This window comes from Babylonia areolata, chromosome 20 (genome assembly GCF_041734735.1).
Source record: "Babylonia areolata isolate BAREFJ2019XMU chromosome 20, ASM4173473v1, whole genome shotgun sequence".
Classification (NCBI taxonomy): Eukaryota; Metazoa; Mollusca; class Gastropoda; order Neogastropoda; family Buccinidae; genus Babylonia; species Babylonia areolata.
In genome coordinates, this window is record NC_134895.1 from 21,746,313 (window position 1) to 21,770,045 (window position 23,733).

The following is a 23,733-nucleotide window of genomic DNA, read 5'->3' on the forward strand; positions in this document are numbered from 1 at the left end:
AACCCCGTCAGGTTCCATTTTTAAAAGAACGTGTGGCTCGCTGGCTCTGAGTAATTCCTTGCATTGCTCCGGTACGTGTTGAGTTCGGTGTTTCAAAAGGAGAAATAATACCTTTGGATGGAAAAGACTCTGAATCATGTGAAAGCTATGTGGTGTTAATTTTGCGCCCCCCCCCCCCCCCCCCCCCCACACACACACATACACACACACACACACACACACACACACACACACTTTTTTCCCCCCTTGTGGTTTCACGTTCATCCTTCGTTTTTAGTTAATGGACAGCTCTGTACATGCGTAATCCGCTGTAGTGGAAACCTAAGAGCTGTTCGTGTGGGGGGCAGGGGGGGGGGGGGGATGCGTTTTATTTTCTCCCCTCCCCTCTCCTCCTCACCCTACCTCCCGCCCACACACCCCACCCTCCACCTCCCTTTCCTTCACATTTCTTTAATTGTTCCCCAGGTCCCAGCCTCCCACGTTGGGACGCGGGTGTTACAGTTATAACCGTGATAAAGAATATTCCTGTCGTCTGGAAATCCTGCCTCCCAAGAATTAAAGTTTTTTCTGTTGTTCGTTTATTCCCCCCCCCCCTCCCACTACCGCGTGTTGTTTTTTCTTTATGTCTTAAGGTAAGCATAGTCAGCTGTATGTATTGTTTTTCCCCAAACAAGTCTTTGTTTGAGAGAGGGGGGAGGGGGGAAGGATATGTTTCATGGCCCAGCCAGCCGCTGAATATAAATGCGGAATTAAAACTCCTCTTCGGAAAGGACCAACACCTTGACCACATCACACCTCCATGGATAAGACCACAGGCACGAACAGCTTGGCCTTAAGGGCTCATTGCCGATAAGTCGTTAACCTCAACTCTCCGTTCCTCTTCGGCAGAGTTTGCATGGTACAAGCAGGGTGCTGCTTCAGGCATACGTCGAAAAGTTTTTCTCACGGTTATACCATGCACTGCCCAGCTCCGGGTTCGCCACCCTGATGTGTGTCTCACCCACCCCCAAGGATTGATTGAACAGCGGCCACGGTTGGCATTTGGCGTCGGTCGGCTGCAGTCAAGATCTTGCACTGTGCACTCCGGATGAGCCAGAGAAAGTTTAGCCTACATACACTAGTCAAATAGATAAATTAAAGGGGGCGAAAAAGGTGGGGGTGGGTGGGAGCGAGAGGGTGCGAAAACGTTATCACCTGCGTTAAGCTACACAAGACTTTAAGGATAAAAGAAAAAAGGTGTGTCTCGCCTAGAAACAAGTCCATTGCCTTGGCCTCTGGAAACACGCACACACACACACACACAGTGAGAGACAGAGGGAGGAAGGGATAGTCTGACACTGAACAACGCCAGCTAATAATGAATAGATTTGTTACACTCCACCTCTACCTACCCTTTGCCCCAATGGCAGTCAGCACATACGGAGGAAGGGGAGTAACCCTGCCCCTCCATCCTTTGGCATGGGTCATGCCGCTTGCTCGGTTGAGGCCGAGAGCGGGATGGGGGTGGAGGGAATGTTTTTTGGGGGATGTGACGGTGAAGGGGGCTTGTGGAGGGAGGAGGGAGGATGGGGTGTGCTGGATTTGGGACCGTTCCGTTGTTTCGTTAACAAATTGATGCATGCAGTTTGTGTGTGTGTGGTTTTGTCGGATATCCTGATTTTTAACCTGTTCACCCTTCAATTGGTTTTGATGTTCTCGCCCCCCCCCCACCCCTCTCTCTCTCTCTCTCTCTCTCTCACACACACACACACACACAACACGATTGAAATAGGGAAACAGATAAAAGAAAGACAGAAGGGGGGAGTGGGGGGCATTGGCAGAAGCAGGATCAGCCAGGGAGTAGTGTACTGGGGGGTGGAGGGTAGGGGATGGGAGGGGAGCGAAGGGGTGGAGGGGGGGAAGAGGATGATTGGGGACAACACAAACCCAGCCAGTGGTGGTGGTGGTAGTGAGGAGTGTGGCCTTGTCCACGCTGCACTGCACTGTTATGTAATTACGGGCAGACTTTGAACATGCACTCTGTAGCACCCGTTTTTTCCCCAGGTCACTGTGAACCTGCATGCATACACACAGCCTCTCTCTCTCTCTCTCTCTCCAAAGAGACGCAGCCAGCCGCTAGCGGTAGAAGGAATGGAGAGAGAGAGAGAGGGGGACATAAAAAGAACGAGAAAAGGAGAACAGTTATATAATAAAAGCCGTAAGAAGAAGAGGAAGAAGAAAATAATGGAACAGGGAAAGGAGAACAATGATGTAAATAAAAAGCAACAAGAAGGAGGGTAAGAAAATAAAGGAACAGGAAAAGGCGAGAACAATGATATAAATAAAAGCCGTAAGAAGAAGAAGAAGAAGAAAGGAAAAGAAGAAATAATAAAGAAAAGCATGCATTAACCCTTTTAGAGTATTCTTCTCTCCCCACCCACTCTCAAAAAAATAAACGAACAAATAGATAAATAAAAACAAGAAGCATGACGGTTAAAAAGAAACAAAAGTATGCATTAATCCTTTTCAGATTGTTCTCTTCATTGCCTTCCCACTCGCCATCCCATCTTCTTTTTCGCTCACTCGCCCATCCACCGCCCACACCTCTTAACCCTTCCCGTTCATCCCCCACTCTCATCCTGGGACCTGCCCCCCCACCCCCTCACCCCACCCTTTCCGCCTCCACCATCCATCCCCCCGTACTCCCCTTCTTGAAATTCGACTGGCTCTTGATCTCGGACTTCAGTGAATTGACATTAACCATGGCCTTTTTCGGAGCGGCGTTGACAGTGATTCGCACCTCTCTGTCTCTGTGTTCGTGTCTGTCTCTGTCTGTCTGTCTGTCTGTCTGTCTCTCTCTCTCTCTCTCTCTCTCTCTCTCTCTCTCTCTCTAAGGACAGATTGGAAGAATGGGCCATGCCTAAAATCTTAATTCTTGAATTAAATAAAACGTTCTGAGCTCTTTGTCTGTCTGTCTCTCTCTCTCCCTCCTTCGTAGTTGTAGTAGTAGTATTTACTTTTTTTTTTTTAAAGGGATATTTTTGTTGCGTCGTTATTGTTGTTATTGTCACAAGGACAGATCGGAAGATTAGGCAATGCCTAAAGATGAGTAATAAAGAGCTCTCTCTCTCTCTCTCTCTCTCTCTCTCTCATTCGTAGTTGTAATAGAAGTAGTAGTAGTATTTACAACAACAAAAAAGATAAAGAGAAAAAAAAAGATATTGTTCCGTCGTTATTGTTGTCACAAGGACAGATCGGAAGATTAGGCAATGCCTAAAGATGAGTAATAAAGCTCTCTCTCTGTCTCTCTCTCTGTTTCCCGTCTCACCGGTAAGTAGAGTTTAACGACCTATTGACGAAAAAACCCTTGTAGTCAGTTTGTTCTAGGCTTGGGTCTAGATTCTGTTCACATTGTATTTTGAGTTGTGCATTATGTGAATTGACTGGTGTGTGTGTGTGTAAGCGCTTTGATTTGTCTCTGCGCAAGATTCAGCGCTATATACTAATATGGATAATAGTAATGATAAAGAAGTGGACCAAAAAAATAATAATCCCGTTTTACTCTCAACACTCCACCACCATCCCCACCCCACCACCACCCCATTGTTTAGATCTACCTCTCACACACACACTGTTTATGTTTGTTGTTTGTATGTCACAACCTCTCTCTCTCTCTCTCTCTCTCTCTCTCTCTCTCTCTCTCTCTCTCTCTCAGTTACCTCGTGAATGTTGTTGAATATTTGTGTGAACTATTTTGGTTGATTTGAATTGTCGATTTACTGTGTCATGTCATTTTATCATTATTTATAAATTAATCCCCCTTCAGTGAAGGGCTCTGGCATTATCTGAATAAAACATTCGTTCTCTCTCTCTCTCTCTCTCTCTCTCTCTCTCTCTCTCTCTCTCTCTCTCTCTCTCTCTCTCTCTGTGCCACCGTCCTCCCCCCCACCCCCTTTCTCACCACCACTCTCCACCTCCCCATCCACTCCAAGGCACCACTGATGTTGGAGACTTGGCCCAAGCTGGTCCGCGCCGATTCATTTGTTGAATCAATGATGCGTCGTCACACGCACGCCTCTCGTAAACCACGGGTTTCAAGTTTTATCGGGGTGGCGAGAAGGGGGTATGGGGTGGGGTATGAGTGGGGGGTGAGGTAGAAAAGAAAGAGTGAGGGGGAAATATTTCTTTTAAAAAAAGAAAAAAAAAAGAAAAGAAAAGAAGAAACGGTTGAACCTTAAACAATCGGATTGGGGGTGGAAACGTGAGGCTATTGTGAAAAAAGATCGGCCAGATTGGAGGGAAGTCTTCACTTGTGAGGAGGGGGAAATCTCTGTGTGTGTGTGTGTGTGTGTGTGATGTATACGAAAGTGCGATTTCTTCTTTCTCTCCCTTTCTCTCTTTCTTTATCTTTGACTCGCCACTCCTTTTCTTCTCCCTCCATTCTCTCTCGCTCTGTGTCTCTCTGTCTCTGTCTCTATCTCTCTGTCTCGCACACGCACGGACACACACACACACACACACACACAGAGAGATTTCACACATCGTTCAATTTGATAAATACGTCATCATCTGTCAGATATCTTTTTTTTCTTCTTTTTTCTTTTTTTTTTTTTAATATCATCTTTGAAAATAATGATTAAAAAAAAAAAAGACGACCAGCGATGAAAAGGAGAGAGCGGCGGGGATGGAGGGGGGGCGGAGGTGTGTGGGGGGAGGATGGAAACCAAGGGTGGGTTTGACTGTTCTTTTGTTGATCTGTACGTGTGTGTGTGTGTGGCGAGGGGGGTGGGGGGGGGGTGAAGTCAAGACGAATTATAGGGAGACACATGTGTTCTGTCAGCTGTTGCAGCCCGCACCTTTTCATCCCTCCCGCTTCCCACACACCTTCTGATTGAATACAAGGAAAAAGAAAGGCGCGCGGTGGGGTGGGGATGGATAAGGTGCGTTTGAGTCGGCCGCGGTGACATTCAAAACCATGGATATTATTTCAAATTAGACGAGTGCCCCCCAAGAAAAAACTTTTTAAACAAAAAAAACCCCAAAAAAATCTTGTATGGAACACAATCTCTTTTTACGACCCCCTCCTCCCACCCTGCCCCCCTCTTCCACTTCCTCCTCAGCCCCCCCCCCCCCACTCCTCCCTTCCTCTTCCTCCTCCTCTCCGTCTTCCACCTCCTTCACACTTCTTTCCTGCTACGATTTGAGTTTTAGAGTCGGTGAAGGACGTCGTTTGAAAGACAGGGCCCTCCATCCCCCCCCATCCCCCCACCACACACGCACGCACACCTTCTTTCCCGTGATACATGTTTATAGACATTGTTAAAACACATTGTGACTTCAAGGATCGTTTTGATTATAAAAAAACAAAAAACAAAAAACCACACAACTTCTTTTCCCTTTTCCTCATGATGATGATAATGATTTAAAAAATTTTAATATGTTTTTGTTTTGCGTCTCTCTGTGTGTGTGTGTGTGTGTGTGTGTGAGAGAGAGAGAGAGAGAGAGAGAGAGAGAGAGATTCGTGTTTTTCTATAGGACTTGTGTCTGTCTAGGGGTCACGTCACACTAAAATAAGATAAATGAAGATAAGATAAAATAGATTGAAAAAAAGAAGAAAAGAAAAGAGAGAGAAATATACAAATAAAAAGAATGAAGGGCATAAGCTTTCATAATGTAAATGCGAATCCCGTGCAGTTACCGAACGGAACTCTGTGCGGCGTGGTAAGGCTGTTTAATATCGAAGTAATTCCACTTCCCACTACCCCCCTTTTTTTTCTTTTTTTTTTTTTCGTCAGAGAGAAGTCGAGTTCGAATGTTTTATTGTGGGTAGAGGGATAAGGTGAAAGGTTTGTTTTCTTCATGCCTTCATTAGGAATAAAATAAATAAATAAAATAAGTGGGGGTGGGGTGGGGGGTGATGGTAAAGAAAAACGAAGAAACAGAGAATGAGATAGGAATAGGAGGAGGAGGGGAGGGGGGGGGGGATAAGAAAAATACCATCAACTTGATGAAATTAACATAAGAGAATATGTTGATCGCGTGTTTTGTGCGTGAGAGAGTTGTGAAAAACAAAACAAAACAAACCCACTTTGGAAAAAATCCTGTCCCCTTTGTTTATGGAATCTGTCCTCTAGCCTGTGTGTGTGTGATAGAGATAGAGAGTCACCCACCCACCCACCCACCCACACACACACACACACACACACACACTCCCATCCCTCTCTCCCTCACCCTCTCTCTCTCTCTCACCACGTACTCACATTTTTATTATAATCATTATTAATAATTTTTTTTTCGAAGATTACTCAAAAGTAATATTCAGGCTTCAGTCAGTGTGTGTGTGACGAGGGAGAGAGGTGAGGGGGAGGGAAGCGCGACAGCTGGTGTTTTATGAGTCTGAAATAGCTGGGCCAGTTTTCATTGTCAGATCCGCGGAGGCAATAAAACTTGTTTTCCTTTTCCCCTTTCGGGACCCGGGGATTTATTGGATTCGTGTGAGTCCCCCCCCCCCCCCCCCCCCCCACACACACACACACCCACCTCCTCCCCCACCGTCCAGTCCTTTCGATTATGACTTTTGTGTGTGTGTGTGTGGATATTAGAAAAATGAAGGGGGAAAAAAAAAGTGATGAAATACGACCGAGGCGCCTATCGAGAGCGTTTGATAGGTCCTTTCCGCGGATTATGTTCATAAATGTCGCGCTTTGATCCTCAAATATGTAGATTAATACCCTCTCCGCTCTCCGTCACCCCCTTCCTTCTTTCGTTCCTTCCTTGCCCCCACCCCCATCTCCACTCGGTTCCCGCCCCCCTCCTCCCTACCCACCCCTCTTTCCCTTACACCCCCCCTTATCCCTCTTCGGTCGAAATTCAAATTAGTGGCGAGTTAGGGTTTTCTTACAGTCCTATGGCAAGTGGCAACTGCTTGGACATATGTTTGTGAAAAATTGCCGTTCGGAGGACTAAGAGATAGAGAGGGGTTGGGACGAGTGTGTGTGTGTGTGAGAGAGAGAGAGAGAGAGAGAGGGGGGGGGGGGAGTGATGTTGGTGTCGACAGGAACGAGTTTAAGTCCTCTCTCTCTCTCTCTCTCTTTTTGGAGAGTGTGTGCTGTTTGATGTAATTCGTTCTTTCTTTGTACACTGTTTCTTTGTTTCTAACGTGTCTGTTTCTTTCTCTGTCCAGATGGCCCTTTCTTTCGGTTCCCCCCCCCCCCCCCCTCTCTCTCTCTCTCTCTTTTTCTTTGTTCGATTCCTTTTTAGTGAGTGTACGTGCGAGTGCGTGCTCGCGTGTATGAATGTGTTTCTGTATGTCTGTAGGTCTTTGTTTCTCTCATGCTTCTCTGTGTTGCTGTCTTTGTCTTTCTTGCCTATTCCACCATGCGTCTCTTTGATTGTCATCAGTCCTTGTGTCGCTCGCTTTGTGTCTAAGGGGACAGGACGTTTTTTTATCAACCTGGCTTCAATTGCTCTAACGACACGGCGTGTCCCCCCCACCCCCCTCTCTCCCCCTTTTATATATATATATATATATATATATATATATATATATATATATATATAAAGGCCATTGCATTGCTCTTGTCAGTATTATTAATATGATGATGGTTACGAAAACTTTAATCTCGGCAGCACTCAGCAGACACATAGGGAAGGGAGCTGTGTGTAGTTTTATCGTTTTTGGCACGTGTTGTATGTAGCAGGAGAGAGAGAGAGTGGAACAAAGGGACACACACACACACACACACACACACACACACACACACATGGTTGAGGAGGGTACGCAGTGAAGGGTGGGAGGGGGTGAGACTCCAGATGTTTAAAACCATCATGACCGCTTTGAGAACCGAATTCAAAGGAACAGCATTTTCATGTGTCCAGCGACAAGCTAGCATGCAATTCACTTCCTGTAGACGCGATGAACCGTGGGGGCGAAGTTGTGCCCTGTTATTAAGGAACGCGCGGTTACCAGGTCTCTTATACACACACACACACACACGCGCGCGCGCACACACACACACACACACACACACGGACATCAAAGTCTTGTTTGTTTATGAAATTGTGGGACACTTAGATGAATATCAAGGTCTTGTTAGTTTGTTGAAATTAATGGAACACACCAGATTTCCATTTCAATTTGTGAAAGTTTGAAAGACATGTATAGTTGTCCAGGTCTTTTTTGTTTGTCTCTGCGGGATTCTTGAACGAATTACACGAATAAATGATCAAAGACATAAACAGTAAAGTTTTTTTCTGTGTGCATCTATTTGCGCCAATCAACAAACTAACGTCGGAGTAAGGATGTACATTTAAACTAGCTTTATCCCAAATATATGGACGGGCAGGAAGAAAAGCCTTGACTCTGTGTGTGCGTGTGGGTGTGTGTACGCGCGTGTGCTTTGCTTCGAACGTATCATGTATACTTATCACCATGACCATGACATGTGTTTCAGAAGCGGGCACTGAGAATAAAGCGGACTCCACAGGCGAAGAGGGCAAAGACAGGTAAGCTGCATGCTTTTGAGTCTCATGTCTGCGCACGCGCACTTATATACACAACAAAAATTTAACAAATACAAAAAAAACAAAACAAACTAAAATACAATAAGAAGAATAAGAAGAAAACAGCTAAAAACAAAATAGCAGCGATTGCATGGATGTTCCAAACGGATGCAAGGGAGTTAAAAAAAAAACCAACAAAACAACAACAGCAAAAACGAAAACACGTGTGAACGGTATGAATGGTGAGCGCAGCTAAAACATAACAACGCAAGCATTGTCAGACAAACGTGCACTGACACAGCACAGGACAAAGCGTTGTGTATTGTAATGGGTGGTGGTAACCTGTCCTTGGATGCACGGAGTTATGGACAGGTCCTCACTGGTGGACCAGAGCACTGAACTGACTAAACAAGAGCAGTGGTGGATGCCAAACAGTTACTTGGCAACAAACGTTCTGTTATTTGGAAAATAAACCACTTTTGCAAAAAGATGCTTTTAGAGGGAGGAAGAAAGAAGGCGTGTGCATGTGTCATTGTGAAGAAAACATCCAAAGCAGATCCGTAAACATACAAACGCCCCCCCTCCCCCTCCCCGCCCCCACCCCCAGCCACACACACACACACACACACTCACCACTCCAACATACACGAAAGTGTGTTGAAGAAGTTAATAACAAAGAAATGTTTAACTGGTAATGTTGATATTTCAGACTGCTATAATGAAGTGTATTTCGTGACTTTTGAAAAGAAAAAACAACAACAACAACACACACAAAACCAACCCTAAACTTAACCAGACTTTCTCTTGATCGTCATTAGGTTTGTTGTGGCATTGAAGCTTTTATTACGTTCGAGAGAGATTAGGACCTTTTGGTTTTTGCTTCTACTCCACCCACCCCCCTTTTCTCTCCCTCTCTCTCTCTCTCTCCCCCCCCCCCCCTCTCTCTCTCTTTCTGTCTCTCTCTTTCTGTATGTCCGGTATCCTCGCGGCTTCCCCGGCCCCGTACACCGCTGTGGCGCATCCTTCCTGCACCAGACAAACCACAGCAGTTTTCCTGTTTTCTCACACCCTGGGACCCCACCCCCCACCCCCCTCACCTCCCATCCTTTCCCAAACAGACCATCTTACTTCCCCCCCCCCACTCCCACACCACCCCTCTAACTTTTTCTTTCTTTCTTTCTTTTGGTGTGTCTTTCTTCTGAACTCCACACCAATGTCCCTTTCTTGTTCTCTCTCATGTCTTCTTTTTCTAAGCCTTTCTCCATCCACCTCCACCCATCTCCCTTTAGTCTCCCCCCTTCCCCCTTACCCCCTTTGTCTCCCTGTTCTTATTCTTGTGTTCAATCTCTCCACCACCACCACCACCACCCATTCTTCCCCAATCTCCTCTGCCCGGCCTTCTCCCGTCCCAGATTTTTCTTCTTCTTCTTCTTTCTTGGTAGCCATTCCCCTTCTCACCTCCGTCACAGACTTTTCTCTTTCTATCCGTTTACGATCAAACAGGATTCGGGTCGCTCCGTAAGTTATTGCTTGTCGGTTTTAAAAACGACATTAATCAGACACCCTTCTTTCCACCCCCAACCCCCGCCCTCCTCTATACTCCCTTCCCCCACCCCCCCTCTCTCTCCCTCCCCCATCTCTCTCTCTCCTTCCCTCTCCCCCCCCCCCCTCTCTCTCTCTTTCTTTCTCCCCTTCTCTCCCTTTATCTCTCTTTTTCTCTTTCTCCCCTTCCCTCTTTCTCTCCCCACCTCTCCCTCTCTGTCTCCTTCCCTCTTTCTCTCTCCCTCTCCTCCCACCCCCCTCTGTCTCTCTGTCTATATCTGTTGCATCTCACCCCATCTCCCCTCTCCTCAGGTTTATGTGGGAGTCCCCTCATCACCCTATTTCATCCTCTTTCTGTCTGTCTGTCTGTCTCTCTCTCCTGTCATCGCCCAGTATCAGTTCACTGTGCCTGCCGTTTTTTAAGATTTTTTTTTTTTTTTTCTATTTCCCCTTGCCTTTCTTTCTGTCTTTGGTCCGTCCTTTATTCTATTCTTTTCTTCTTCTTTTTTTTTTTTTTTTTTTTTTTTTTTTTTTTTTAAAGCGGCCCCTTCCCTCCACAATCTCCTGGCCATTCCCCTTCCACTCTCCCACAGCAATAGTTCCACCAACATCTCCATCCTCTTCCTTCAGCTCCCCCCCCCCCCCCCCTCTCTCTGTTTTTCTTTTCTTTTCTTTCTTTTCCTTTCTTCTTTCCTCCTCCCCCCCCTCCTCCCTGGGCCTGAAATGAATGTTTAAAATCTGGGATGCCGATATCAGAAGCATACAGATGGGTGCATTAGGGGGGGCCGGTTATGCAGGTCGGCCACTTTAAATGGAAATGATTGGACCTTCACACAACTTCTGTTCCACTGGGCGGGAAGGGAGAAAGGGGGTGGGTGGGTGGGTGGGAGGGAGGAAAGTAGGGAGAAACGGAAGGAAGGGGAGGTTTGGAAGCATGGATTGTGGGAGTGGTTAGGGTGTGGAAAGGGAGGGGGGTTATGGTGGTGGTAGAATAATCTTGGAGAGTCAGCTTCTGTTCTGTGTCTGTGGGAATCGATCTATAGGGATAGGTGGTGTGGGGCGGGACGCTGGGGGGGGGGGGGGGGGGGGGGGGGGGAGGAGGAAGAGGAGCAGTGGACGGGGTGGTCAGCGTGTGTGTGTGTGTGTGTTTTAGGTCTTTTCTTTCTTTTTAGCTTTTTCACTAACTCTTTTCTTTCAGTTCCTTTTTTTTTCTTATTCCTTTCTTTCCTTCGATTCTACCCTATTTCTTTCTTTTTAGCTTTTTATTTTATTTTTATCTCTTGCCTGAACCTCTCTACTCCCGGATGTTCGTTTCATGGGGCGGCAGAGAGTTATATTGTATTAGCATGCCGAGAACGTTGTCCTGCAGATAAAATATCCCTTCACTTCTTCTTGGTTGGATCGGACTCTCCCTCTCTCTCTCTCTCTCTCGTGGATGTAGCAGTGTTAACAAAATTATTATTTTTGTGTCGTTATCGTTAATGTTGTTATTGTTGTCACAAGGACAGATTGGGAGACTGGGCGATGCCTAAAATCTTTATCCTTGAGTAATAAAGTTCTTGAATCTCTCTCTCGTGTGTGTGTGTGTGTGAACAGATTTAAGTTTGTCATAGAACCTTGGAATTTCTTAGACACAATACATGTGCTGAAAAGAATGACAACGATAAGTCATGTTTCAATAAAGCATTCAAGCGCGCACGCACGTGTGTGGTTTCGTTGAGTGCAGCCTGAGTACCATGCACACAGTAATGCTTGTCCATTGAAACGCAGTTCACTCCAAGCCAAACGCAACAGTGGAAACTACTACATAGTCATTATCCATTGAAAATGTTAATGAAGGTATTGCAAAAGTAATAGTAAGATTTAATGTCAAGGAGGGAGGGGATTCAATATCATTGCATAGTATATTATTGACGACATTGCTTGAAACTTGACTGACTAAAATCATATGATTATTATTATGATTGTGATCATTATTATTAGTGTTGCTGTTGTCACGGTTGTAATTACATTCTGCTTTCTTCTTTTTCAGAGATCCTGTCATCAAAGTGGAGGTAAGTTTAGCTATTCTTATCATCATTATCATCAGCATCAACATCATCAGTTGTCGCCAGTATTCACTGTTAATCGCCATCATCATCATAATCATCGTCGTCGTCGTCATCATTCTTCATCTTCCTATTAACAGCACCAGTCCTGGATATCATAACCTAGATTTGCACTGAGATTCATTTTTTTGTGTGTCTTGCTGCGCTTCTTCTTGTCTGACGCATTTGCTGAGTTGTTCAGACGAATTTTGTGACCCCGCCTGTAAATGCAGCGAGATATGAGGATGATTAGTCCGGAGATGATAAAGCTGAGAGCCTGGTGTCCATGTCTATTTCTTCAACAGGCGTTAATTAATTCTGTTGCGTTGATGCCGATGGGGGAGGGAGATTCAGTGACAGATGGTAAACAAGTTCCTTGGAACGGAGAGAAACAAACGGAGATTTGTGACTGACTCTCTCTCTCTCTCTCTCTCTCTCTCACACACACACACATATCTACCCCTACCTACGCCCCCGTGTCCGTCCCTCTCTCTGTTAATGATGGCGACGCACTTTCCTGCCATAGTTGTCACTGTCACTTAATTCAGATTTGGAAAATAAACCAACTGGAAGTCAGTAAGCGTCAGATAGATACCCAGAGAGTGAAAGGGAATAGGCAGGGGGGTTGGGGGGACACTGAATTTTGTGGAGGGAAGAAGACGAAACACCCGCACTAACAAGTCACCCACAAGATGATAGTGCCTACCAGAATATGTGTTTTGCAAGAGTTCGTTCCTTTGTGACCTTTGTTTGCTTCAAAATGAACATACCGGGGGTAATCAGAGGTGTGACAATGTTTATGCGTTGTCGTTATCGTTGTTGTTGTGATGTGATAATCGAAGAGCAAAAAGCTCCTTGTTCTTAACTTTCCTAACTCATCAATTGCTTCTTTTTTTTCCTTCTTTTTTTTCCTTTTTTTTCTTTCAGTTGTTATTGTTGCTGTTGTTTTCTAACGGAGAACGTTAAGTGTGTGTGTGTGTGACACGTGCATCCCTGTGTGTGCAGATCTATGACCATACATTATGATATCCGAGTTCTCTCTCTCTCCTCTTCTTACCCCCTCTCTCCCTCCCCTCCCCCTCTTCCTCCCATCTCCTCATGTGGCTTTCTCCCCCCCCCCCCCAAACCCTCTGCCATGCTCGTTCTCTCGTTCACATATTTTACACAAAAAGCTCCCCCCCCCCCCCATTCGAATTGAAAGACATATCACGACAGTGCAGTTTTCATGTTCCAGTTTTTTATCTGGTTGCCAATAGACAATCGGTGCACAAGCACTTTTCGTATTGACGTTGATCGCCATGCTCAAGAAATAATGCTGCTTCTTCCCAAGGGAGATCCGTGTAATGCCAGCCTTGCTTTGCTCTAGTCGTTTGGTTTGAAATATTGTTCATCATTTCAGCCTCTCTTGATGCCCACACCATGCTGTATATAATGTTTGAAAGAGCAAATCGTTGACATCTAATGAAAGACTTAACTCTGTCTCTATCTCTCTCTCCCAGAATGTTCTTAGTTAGATAGATTTGTACCAAACCTTTTACACACTCTTTTTTTTTTCTCAGTGAAGGCTTCAGACATGTCGGATCTCATGGTAATTCAGTGTTTGTGTGTGCGTGTGCGTTACACAGCAGGACCCCCCTCCACCAGACAGCCCCCTCAGCCTGGCAGGCGAGGACGATCTGGACAATGATCACTACCACCCCCCGCACCATCGCCACCACCACCACCACCACATGGAAGATGACGGAGGCGGTGGTGGCGGCGAGGGAGGAGAGGAAGGCGGAGCAGAGGAAGGAGGAGGAGCAGAAGAGGAGGACGACGAGGAGGAGGAGTGGGGCGCGGAGGGCAGCGAAGACATGGTGGTGGACGTGCTGTTCCCGGAGGTGGAGCAGGACCGCATGGACCTGCTGGAGCTGGAGATGAGGGCACGAGCCATCAAGGCCATGCTGGCCCTGCACGAGCAGCGCGAGAAGTCGCACAAGGGAGTCCCCCAGCTGGGCAGACCCCCAGCTGCCGCCTCTGCTGCAAAGAAGAAATAAGAAGTCTGCAGAGCCCGGTTGCATGCTTGAGGCAGTCTTCTTTGCAGCGAGTTCAGAATGTCCCTTCCTACCGTGGAGTTAGGAACATTCTTGACGATAAGCAAACTTAGCGCTGCTAAGTTCGCTCACGCAACCCACCCCAGAGATTTGGGGGGTGAGGGGGGGGAGAAAGAAGAAATAGTAGTAGAAGTTAGAGGGGGAGGAGGGGGGGGGAGTGTCAGCGATGTTGACGACGTCACATTTGTATTGTTACGTCATAGCGCTTTTGCAGTGCACAGAGAAAAGAAAAAGTGTCATCTGTGCTGATGTCACATTAAGTTTTGTATTATTACGTCATTACGGTCATGAGAAAAGAAAAAGTGTCACCTGTGTTGGACGTCACATTTGTATTAACGCAACGACAGTAAAAACGAGAGCTGAAACAAACTGTGACACGTACGTCGTTGCTCGATGATGTTAAAGTATATGTCGTCACTAATAGTTTAGCTATCTAGTGAGTCGGTACACTAGTTCATCAGCTCAAAGCCCACAGCCAAGGTGAAATGGAACGAAGGCCAAAATCACTTGGTTGCAGATTTTCTTTACGCCATATTTATGTTACATGTAATATATATGTCGCTGCAATGTGAGATAATAAATTCGTTTTACACGTAATGCCTTTGCTAAGATGTGAAAATTAGTCCATGTTGCACAGCACGCCGTTACTTGACAGTCAGATCTGTGTATGTGTGGAGAGAGAGAGAGAGATGAAGAATTCCAAGCCCAGATGTCTTATATAATTTCCTATAATGAAGTCTTGGTTTGATTTTGACCTCAGATATTGATTTGCGCTTGGGGTGAGAGTTTAGGAATCTCTCATTAAAGCTTATGTTTGTCCTGAACTCTCTGTCTCTCTCCTTGACATCAGCCGCTTCCCCCACCCCCTCCACCACACTGCCCCCCACCCACCGCAATAAAGAATATACATATATATGTGTGAATATTGACTTATGTCGAAGAAAGTATAAGTGAATCAGTTCTTGTACATCATACTGACATTACATTATTCTTTCTTTAATTTTTTGTCTTTTCACCTTTATTGATTCATTTTCAACCGCAGACAAGTAATGTTTAGGGTACAGTCTTTCATCACATGGCACATGTGAGGTCCAACTTGAGCGGTTAAGGCTTTATCCAGCAAATAGCAGACCTGAACAGAATTTTAAAAACACAATGTGTCAGAAAAACACATGTGAACTATAAACCAAAAGTTGCAGTTTCAGTGATGTGTCAGAGCGTGCGGACAAATCCATATGCGCCACACTACATTTGCTGTTAAAAAAGAAAAGAAAAAAAAAAAAAGCAATTGACCTTCGCATAAACCAACGTGCTGAGTCTAACCAAAGTTCGAAACATAGCTGAAGTGTGCACTTTTAAAAAATGTGACCCCATTCTCGGTTTCTCTCACTTGCCGCAAAGCACGTGCATAATATACTCAAAGCATAGTAACAAGTAATGTATAAAATATCTCTGGACTATAATTATAACTACATTAATAGAACCGTGTCACACATTGTATCGTCAGCGATTTAGATTTCCGTCAATAGCTCCGCACAAGAGGCCCCCGACAGTCAAGAATAAATCATTCTAAGAATTATCGTGTATATTAATGTCATCCATGCCTATGTTATCGCGCAAAGCCGCATTTCGCATTTCACATTTCACTCCTAATACTGTAAAATCAGGTCAGATCGAAAGTCTAGCTTTCATTCTCTCTGGGATTGACGTCAATAAGAGTGCAGAGGAACAGCTGCTGAAACTGACTGTCAAAGAGAAGAAAATCGAACAATTGTTATATCAGCCGTATGTTATTGACGTAGTGCGAGCATTCATTGCCCTATGACATTACAGGTATAGATTTATATTGTTCTGTTTTTCGCACACAGCCGCTTCAGAGCGGGAAGTTTGTTTTGTTGTTTTGTATCAGAAGAAAGGATGAATAAATAAAATCCGGTTTAAGTTATGAGAAGAGAGAATGCGGTCAATATTTCAGATTTTTAAATTAATCTGTGATGACTTGGAGCATACGGGGTTTTAGAAAACAATCAAAAACGCATCAATACTGATTATGACGAGTTCGTTAGTTTAAGGTAAAATAAGTGTGAACATTCCTTTATCTGCGTGAAAAAAAATCCTAAGTAACAAAGCAAGCGTTAATGATTTCAACTGGTAACATAAAGCGTTTTCATACAGAAAGCAAGTTACAAAACGAAAACAAAGTTTGGATATGATTATGTATCGGGTAACAATCTTTTCATGATTGTATTGAAGCATATAAACATGCAGGAAGAGAAAGTTAGGTGCTAGTACAGTCATACTCCTGTGATTCAGATGAAGGAACTCACAACAGCAGAAAATGTGAAAAGAAAAGACGACAGAGAGAAGATGTTTTTAAAAGGGAAGGGGGTGGAAGAGAGAAATAGAAAAAAAAGAGAAGATTGTAGCTCAGAAAATCCAAAGGTGGGCATACTGTTTGTCTTTTAAACTGAACGAGCGGAGCCCCTGACATCTCAACGGGGCTATAACTTAGTCTTTTGTGGACACATCGCGCATGGTTGATCAGTAGGTCATCCTCAAATAGGGAAGGGGTTCTCCTTTCTGTGGCCTTGGGCAGTTTGCCACGAAGGTTTCACTCGAGTGTGGAAATAAGAACAAAACTGCGGTATCAAGGCATCTGTATAAATCAGTATTGCACATCACACTATTCAAGATTTACAGAAACATCATCGAAATATATTATCCGTGGGAGAGAGGAGGGAAGAATAGACAGGTTTGAAAACGCACGATGCACTCTCTCTCTCTCTCACCACACACACACACACATATACATACATACGTACATACAAGGGGGAGGGTGGGCATCAAAGAAATACAAATGTTACCGGAATCTCCATTTTAGTTCGTAACCGAGGTAAAGAACCCTTGTGTTTAAAAAAACCCACAAAAACACACACACACAAAAAAAACCCACAAAAAACAAACAACCGTTCTTAAACGTTCTTGTCCAACTATTGTATACTTAACCTTCACAGATAGGTAACTATTCGGGACAGCTGGAAATGCAAAGGAGAACTGAGTCAAAGTCACACATGGCATGAACTCGTCTCAAGTTTATGAAGTGGAAGCTTCAATACTTGCATAACACTCCACGCATCCACAAACATAATGGAATGATGATGATCTCGCTTATATATATATATATATATATATATATATTCATTTGTTTATTTATGTGTGTGCTTTTGGTGGGGTGGATCTTGAAAAGAAATTGAACAAAGGATGGATGGAGTTTATGGGAATGTTTGAAGTGTTTTGCTTTGTTTTAAAAACATATATAATATGTGGATGTGGTTTCGCGCGCTTGCCGTGTGTGTTGCGAGTTGCATACAGCTGAAGTCAACACAGTTCACACGTCCTTTTGTTTTGAGTACTGCCGTACAGACCGTCTGCATCAGTTGATCATTATTGTGCGCAAGGCCTGGACGTCGTCTGCCCACAGCGTGTCATGACGACGACCACCAGCTTTCATCACGCCTGTCATCGTCATCATCACCGTCTTGTACCACTACTGTGCCATTTCAAAGTCTCACACACCTGCCTATTTAGTTGTTTGTCTAAGTCGTCAGTCTGCTGTCACTTTGAAAGATTTCGTGTGTGGACTTAGTGATTGAACAGCTTTCTGCTTTCCCTACCTCTGTATCGTGTATGTGTGTCTGTGTGTGTGTGGTGTTCGATAGGTTTGAAAGAGTTACATGAATGTATTATTAGTAGTTGTGGTATTGGTATTGGTGACCCGAGTGTCAGCGGATGGAGAGAAGGTTGTAAGCAGGACTGGCCAGAAACAACGTACTGTTATGAGTAACACACACACACACACACATATCAACATATGTGTGTGTGTGTGTGTTTTGTTGTTTTTTTTACTGCAAACTTCCGTGTAAGCGCCCACCTTCGCGTTGCACAAATTTCACCCTGAGGTAGGGAGTGGGCGTTAACCGGGTGAAGTGGGTAAGTACCCATTGCGGGTTCTTTACTTGGTTTCACCACACTGACTTGGCAGGGACTGACAACAAAATGGCTGCTTAAACAAGACACTTGGTTTTTGGTTCTTCGTGGAGACATTGGCATTCATGAAGGCGTTTTACTTCTTATCTTTGAGTCTGAATCTGCGTTGCTTTGTAAAGCAGCACGGATCCCACAAAACAAGTGAATTATCATCAGTTCATGATTATAAATTTCTTTTTCCTTTTTTTTTCTTTCTTTTTTTCCAAAGCGAGGGGTGGGTGTTTACAAGGTATTTTACCATATATATGGTTTATAATCCCAAAATTGGGGGTGGGCGTTTACTTCACACAGGACTTTTGATAGTTTACAGTGATAGCGAAGGTTACTGCGCTTTTTGTTGTTGAAAATCTGGTGGCGTGAAGTGGGCGTGGCTGACGTTTCGTAACTGTCGTGAAACTGACTTTTCATAATTATTGTGAAAGTATTAATGTTAAGTACCGGTCTGTTGTGTTGATGTCGTGAATGCTTGGACCAAGAAGTGACGGTATGACATTGTGAACAAGAAGAAGAAATATACAGGAAAATAAAAGTTTGAATCCAAATCCGTGGGTGGATGTTTTCGTTTGTGTCTGCCGTTGATATCACACACAACACACACACACACAAAATCTACCGTACAGATAATTACTTGACGTATCAGATGCTACCCAAATTAAGCTCAGAACCCAGATGATACAGTGATACCATTTTCTATTACTGTATTACTCTTTTTTGCCACAACAGATTTCTCTGCGTGAAATTCGGGCTGTTCTCCCCATGGAGAGCTCGTCTTCTCTTTCTCTATGAAAAGATAAATAAATAAAAGCAGTGAAAATATATTTTGACTTGGAGAGGAAGACGTCATTTATTAGTTGGGCAGAACTGACACTGCGAGAAGGCGAACAGGAAGAATATTACTACGAATGTTGGCACAATCCCCACATAGTGGATCAGTTACTATGTGTGTGTGTGTTGTGAGTGAAGGCATTCAATTGTTTCTGGGTTTGTTTGTTGGTTATTTGCTTTTGTTGCTGTGGGGGTTTTCTGTTTGTTTTGTCTGTGTGTATATGTGGCTGGCATTGTAGACATATTAAACGTGAAACTTTGTATGTGTTCTGCTCTCATTCATTGATAACCTCAAATGACACATAGACATTCACATCCTAAACGGCTGTTTATAGGAACTGATTAATGAGAGTAATTATTTGCAGTCGCACAACAAAAGCTGACACAGAAAGTAAAAACATCCTTGTTTCAAACATTCAAGAAAAATACATTTAGAAACCCATCTTTGATTCATATCGGACAGGACACCATTGTCTCCTCCCGCAACCCAGCTCGATTTTTTTTTACTCACTTGTGTAAACAAAGTGAGTCTATGTTTTAACCTGGTGTTCGGTTGTCTGTGTGTGTGTGTCCGTGGTAAACTTTAACATTGACATTTTCTCTGCAAATACTTTGTCAGTCGACACCAAATTAGGCATAAAAATAGGAAAAATTCAGTTCTTTCCAGTCATCTTGTTTAAAACAATATTGCACCTCTGGGATGGCCACACAAAAAAATAAAAAATGAAGCCTAATTATATGCAAACTGCATTTACTGTTGTATTCATATTTTTTTGTATTCTCTAAACTTGGCACTTTGATCTGATATTCTGACCCAACAAGAGCAGTCATTATTATCATTTTTTGTTCAAACAGGAACTTCTTTTGCTAAGCATGGAAGTTTTATTTATTTTGCAAACGTTTTGGTGCAGATAGTAAAAAGGGAAATTACTCTAATGCTAGGGGACTTAATTTGCTTTAAACTGATCTTTCTCATCTTAAACATTACATTTTGAAACAAGAGAGGCAAGGCCTTCAAGACTCACTTGTGATGCACTTTTTAAAAAATATCCAAGCTTTTTATGTATTGAGTATAATTTCAAAATGTAATGTTTAAGATGAGAAAGATCAGTTTAAAGCAAACTAAGTCCCCCAGCAGAGTAATTTCCCTTGTTTTACTGTCTGCACCAAAACGTTTGCAATAAACAAAACTTCCATGCTTAGCAAAAGAAGTTCCTGTTTGAACAAAAAATGATAATAATAACAGATCTTTTGTTGGGTCGGATATCAGATCAAAGTGCCAAGTTTAGAGAATATAAAAAATATAAATATAACAGTAAATGCATTATACTCAATACATAAAAAGCTTGGATTTTTTAAAAAAGTGTATCACAAGTGAGTCTTGAAGGCCTTGCCTCTCTTGTTTTTTTTTTTGTTTTTTTTCCCACGTAAGCAGCGTGCTTCTCAGTGTAATAGCCGTTTTGTCAACTTTTTTTTTTTTAATGGTGTAATAAAATACACATTCTTATTAGGTAAAAAAAAAAAAATTAACCTCACCCCATCCTTTTCACAATAAAAAGGAGAGGGTACACAGCTGCAACAGAACGACGAAAAGAGGCTGTGTGATACAAGGGATACAACCCATTTTTTTTAAGCACGAGGTTCTCTTACATTCTCGATAATCTCCCTTCACAGTCGACATGAAATGTTTGCTGGGTGTACGTTGAAACATACGACGACTTGCAAACACTTGGAAAACGGGGAAAGAACACAATATTCACAACATCTTCATAATACGTCGGGCGCGACAGCCAAGCGGTCAGAGCGACGGAATTTCAGTCTGAGAGTCCAGGGTTCGATCCTGATATTAGCGGGGGGTGGAGATTTTTACAGCCTTCCTGATCAACAGGTGTGCTGACCTGCGTGGACCTTGATCCTCTTCGTAAGTACTTATTGGAGGAAAAAACAAAACCTGCACGTTAAAGATCCCGTAAACCACGTCAGCGACCGAGTTCCTTATGGAAACGCACTTTTTTCCTCCTCACGAATTGAAATTCTACAGACATGGTCTACAGATAAAATCTCATAGAAGTGAAGAAGAAATTGAAAGAATATCATGCTGAGACCGAACACATATACACATGCATGTGCGCTCACACACATACACGCACGCACACACACACACACAGCAAACGCATACAATCATATACACATGCACGCACACACACACAAACGCGCGCGCCCGCACACACACACACACACACACACACAGAGAAGACAGCGAGGATGAGAGAAGAAGGAGAGACGGTAAAAAGTGATCACGTTCTTCTTATCTTGTACTGCAAGAATGCCTTGACTGCACTCATAGCGTCAGTCAGAACTGACTTCTTAGTTCTGATAGATCTCTCACAGGATAAGACACATGGCAGATCATGCATTTACCTACTCATGGAATTCTGTCAACCACGCAGAAATCATGTGACATGCATGCTCTCTCTCTCTCTCTCTCTCTCTCTCTCTCTCTCTCTCTCTCTCTCACACACACACAAGTTTCAAGTTTTAATTATCCTTTCACTCCTGTTGGAGTGTGGAGGGTTACTGCAAAATAACCCAGAACAAACATTTCCAAATACACAACAATGTCACATAAAAGTTGAGAAAACTCCAAAAGTATAGCTAGGCAACATTTGCAAATCTAATCATCTTACTTGCAGCTAAAATGACTTTTTTGCCTCCTTTGAGCATACTACAAAAATTAAAATTAAGCGAGGATGTGGAGAAGAAGCAGACAGACGGTCAAAAGTGATCACGTTCTTCTTATCTTGTACTGTAAGAATGCCTTGACTGCACCCATAGCGTCAGTCAGAACTGACTTCTTAGTTTTGATAGATCTCTCACAAGAAACATGTGCGCCTCGAAAGAAACATGTGCGGCTCAGAAAGCACATGAAAACAGATAAGAAAAAAAAAAGTTGCCGGCTCAGACACACACAAAAAAAAGATTGTCACCGACACTCCCCCCCTCCACACACACACACACACACACGGGTCGTTTTTGGCAGTCCCAGTGTCGGCAGTCCACAGGCAGCTGCCACCGAAGTTAGGCCACACACTTGACTGACGATGACATGTTGACTTACATACAAAAATTGTTCGTGTGTGTGTGTGTGTGTGTGTGTCCGTGTGCGAGTGCGTGCTCGTGTGCACGCGCGGTTAGTTTGTCTGGAATGTATGGATCATGTGAAAATAGTGTTTATGAAAAAGTACAATGTACATATGTTGGTGTGTGTGTGTGTTACAATATACCACTTATCAATGAACAATCTTAAAAGAGATTATCATCCTTAAACAGTTAACTGTCAAGGAAAGGGTGCCTAAAAAAAGGGAAAGACGTTCTAAATGGCTTAGACAGAAACACTTATCAATACTTCTTACAAGATACACACTTTACTATTAAAAAAAGAAAGAAAAAAAGATTGACTGACGGATTTTTTAATGTGTTTTTTTTCGTCCAATAATTCTTGATCACGAGGAGTTCAATAATAAGTTTTGAGTTTCAAATTAAGAAAACATTCATACTCACTCAGGGTATTTACATGTGTCCCCACGCCACTTTCTCTCTCTTAAAAGAAAGCGTGGGGATCAGTGCTTAGAATGCTCGGTCGTTCAACTTTCTGCCAGCTGCACCCCACACTCTCTCGCATATGGAGGAATCACATCCAGCTTTTGGGATTTCCGAGATGCTCCCTTCTGGTCGACGGTACAGAAGTATAAGGACGAAAACCAATCGCCCAAAGCAGCCAATGCCCTGTCTCTCGAACAAATCCAGTATGATAAATAGAATTGTGCAACCAACAACCATCTACCTGAAGATCTAGTCACCAGCCTCATCCACATGTAATATGCAGTTTCTGTTCAAACGTGTACGCGCGCGCGCGCGCGCGTGTGAGAGAGAGAGAGAGAGAGAGAGAGAGAGTTGTGTGTGTATGCGTGCATGTGTGTGTGTGTGTGTGTGTGTGTGTGTGTGTGCATGTGTGAGTATGCACAAGTTTTTATATTGATATGCACTTGTATATATTCTAATTAATACTGTATCTGTGTTTGTGTATGATTTTCGATTTATGTTCTTATCTTGTTATGTACTATCCCCCCAATATTCCTTGTGACCCCGGTACACTTGGTAATAAAGACATATTCTATTCTATTCTATTCTAATTCCTCTGTCAAACGGGTTGGCGGTTTCTTGAATTTTTCTATGACAAAAAATCTCAGAAGCAGAAAATGAAGGAGGAAAAAACAAAAACAAAAAAAAAAAAACACACAAAAAACCCAGAGATAAAGACGGAGACGACGAGAGCGACCATCAAAATATCACCCGAAACCGAGACACCATTATTTTATTGCATGCACAGCAAACAACTTCTGAAGCTATTGAAAGCATACAGGCTTTGTTAACGACGATAATGATAATAATAACAATGATGATAATAATGATACTGCTACTACTGATAATAATAATGATAATAATAAAACCATCATCATCATCATCATCAGCTTCATCATCCTCATCATAGATAAATAAATAAACACAAGAGAAACAACCCCTACTTCACTTAGACTGATTTCAAAAAACAAAAAAACCCACACTTTTTGACAGTTCACAAGTCAGCCGTGCTTGGA

General features: G+C 43.4%; 1 protein-coding gene across 9 annotated transcripts in view; it reads left to right on the forward strand.

The window, feature by feature from the left end:
- LOC143295306 (uncharacterized) overlaps positions 1-17,128 on the forward strand; it is a 275,100-nt gene extending 257,972 nt beyond the window's left edge. For 8 of the 9 annotated variants that reach the window (XM_076606930.1, XM_076606932.1, XM_076606931.1 and 5 more), the window contains 3 exons: positions 8,433-8,484; positions 12,056-12,077; positions 13,736-17,128. In XM_076606930.1, coding sequence (XP_076463045.1) covers positions 8,433-8,484; positions 12,056-12,077; positions 13,736-14,146 — 485 coding nt within the window. In that variant the 3' untranslated portion in view covers positions 14,147-17,128. The remainder of the gene's footprint in view (positions 1-8,432; positions 8,485-12,055; positions 12,078-13,735) is intronic. The other variant, XM_076606938.1, reaches the window with a different exon arrangement.
- The last annotated feature ends 6,605 nt before the right edge of the window (positions 17,129-23,733 follow it).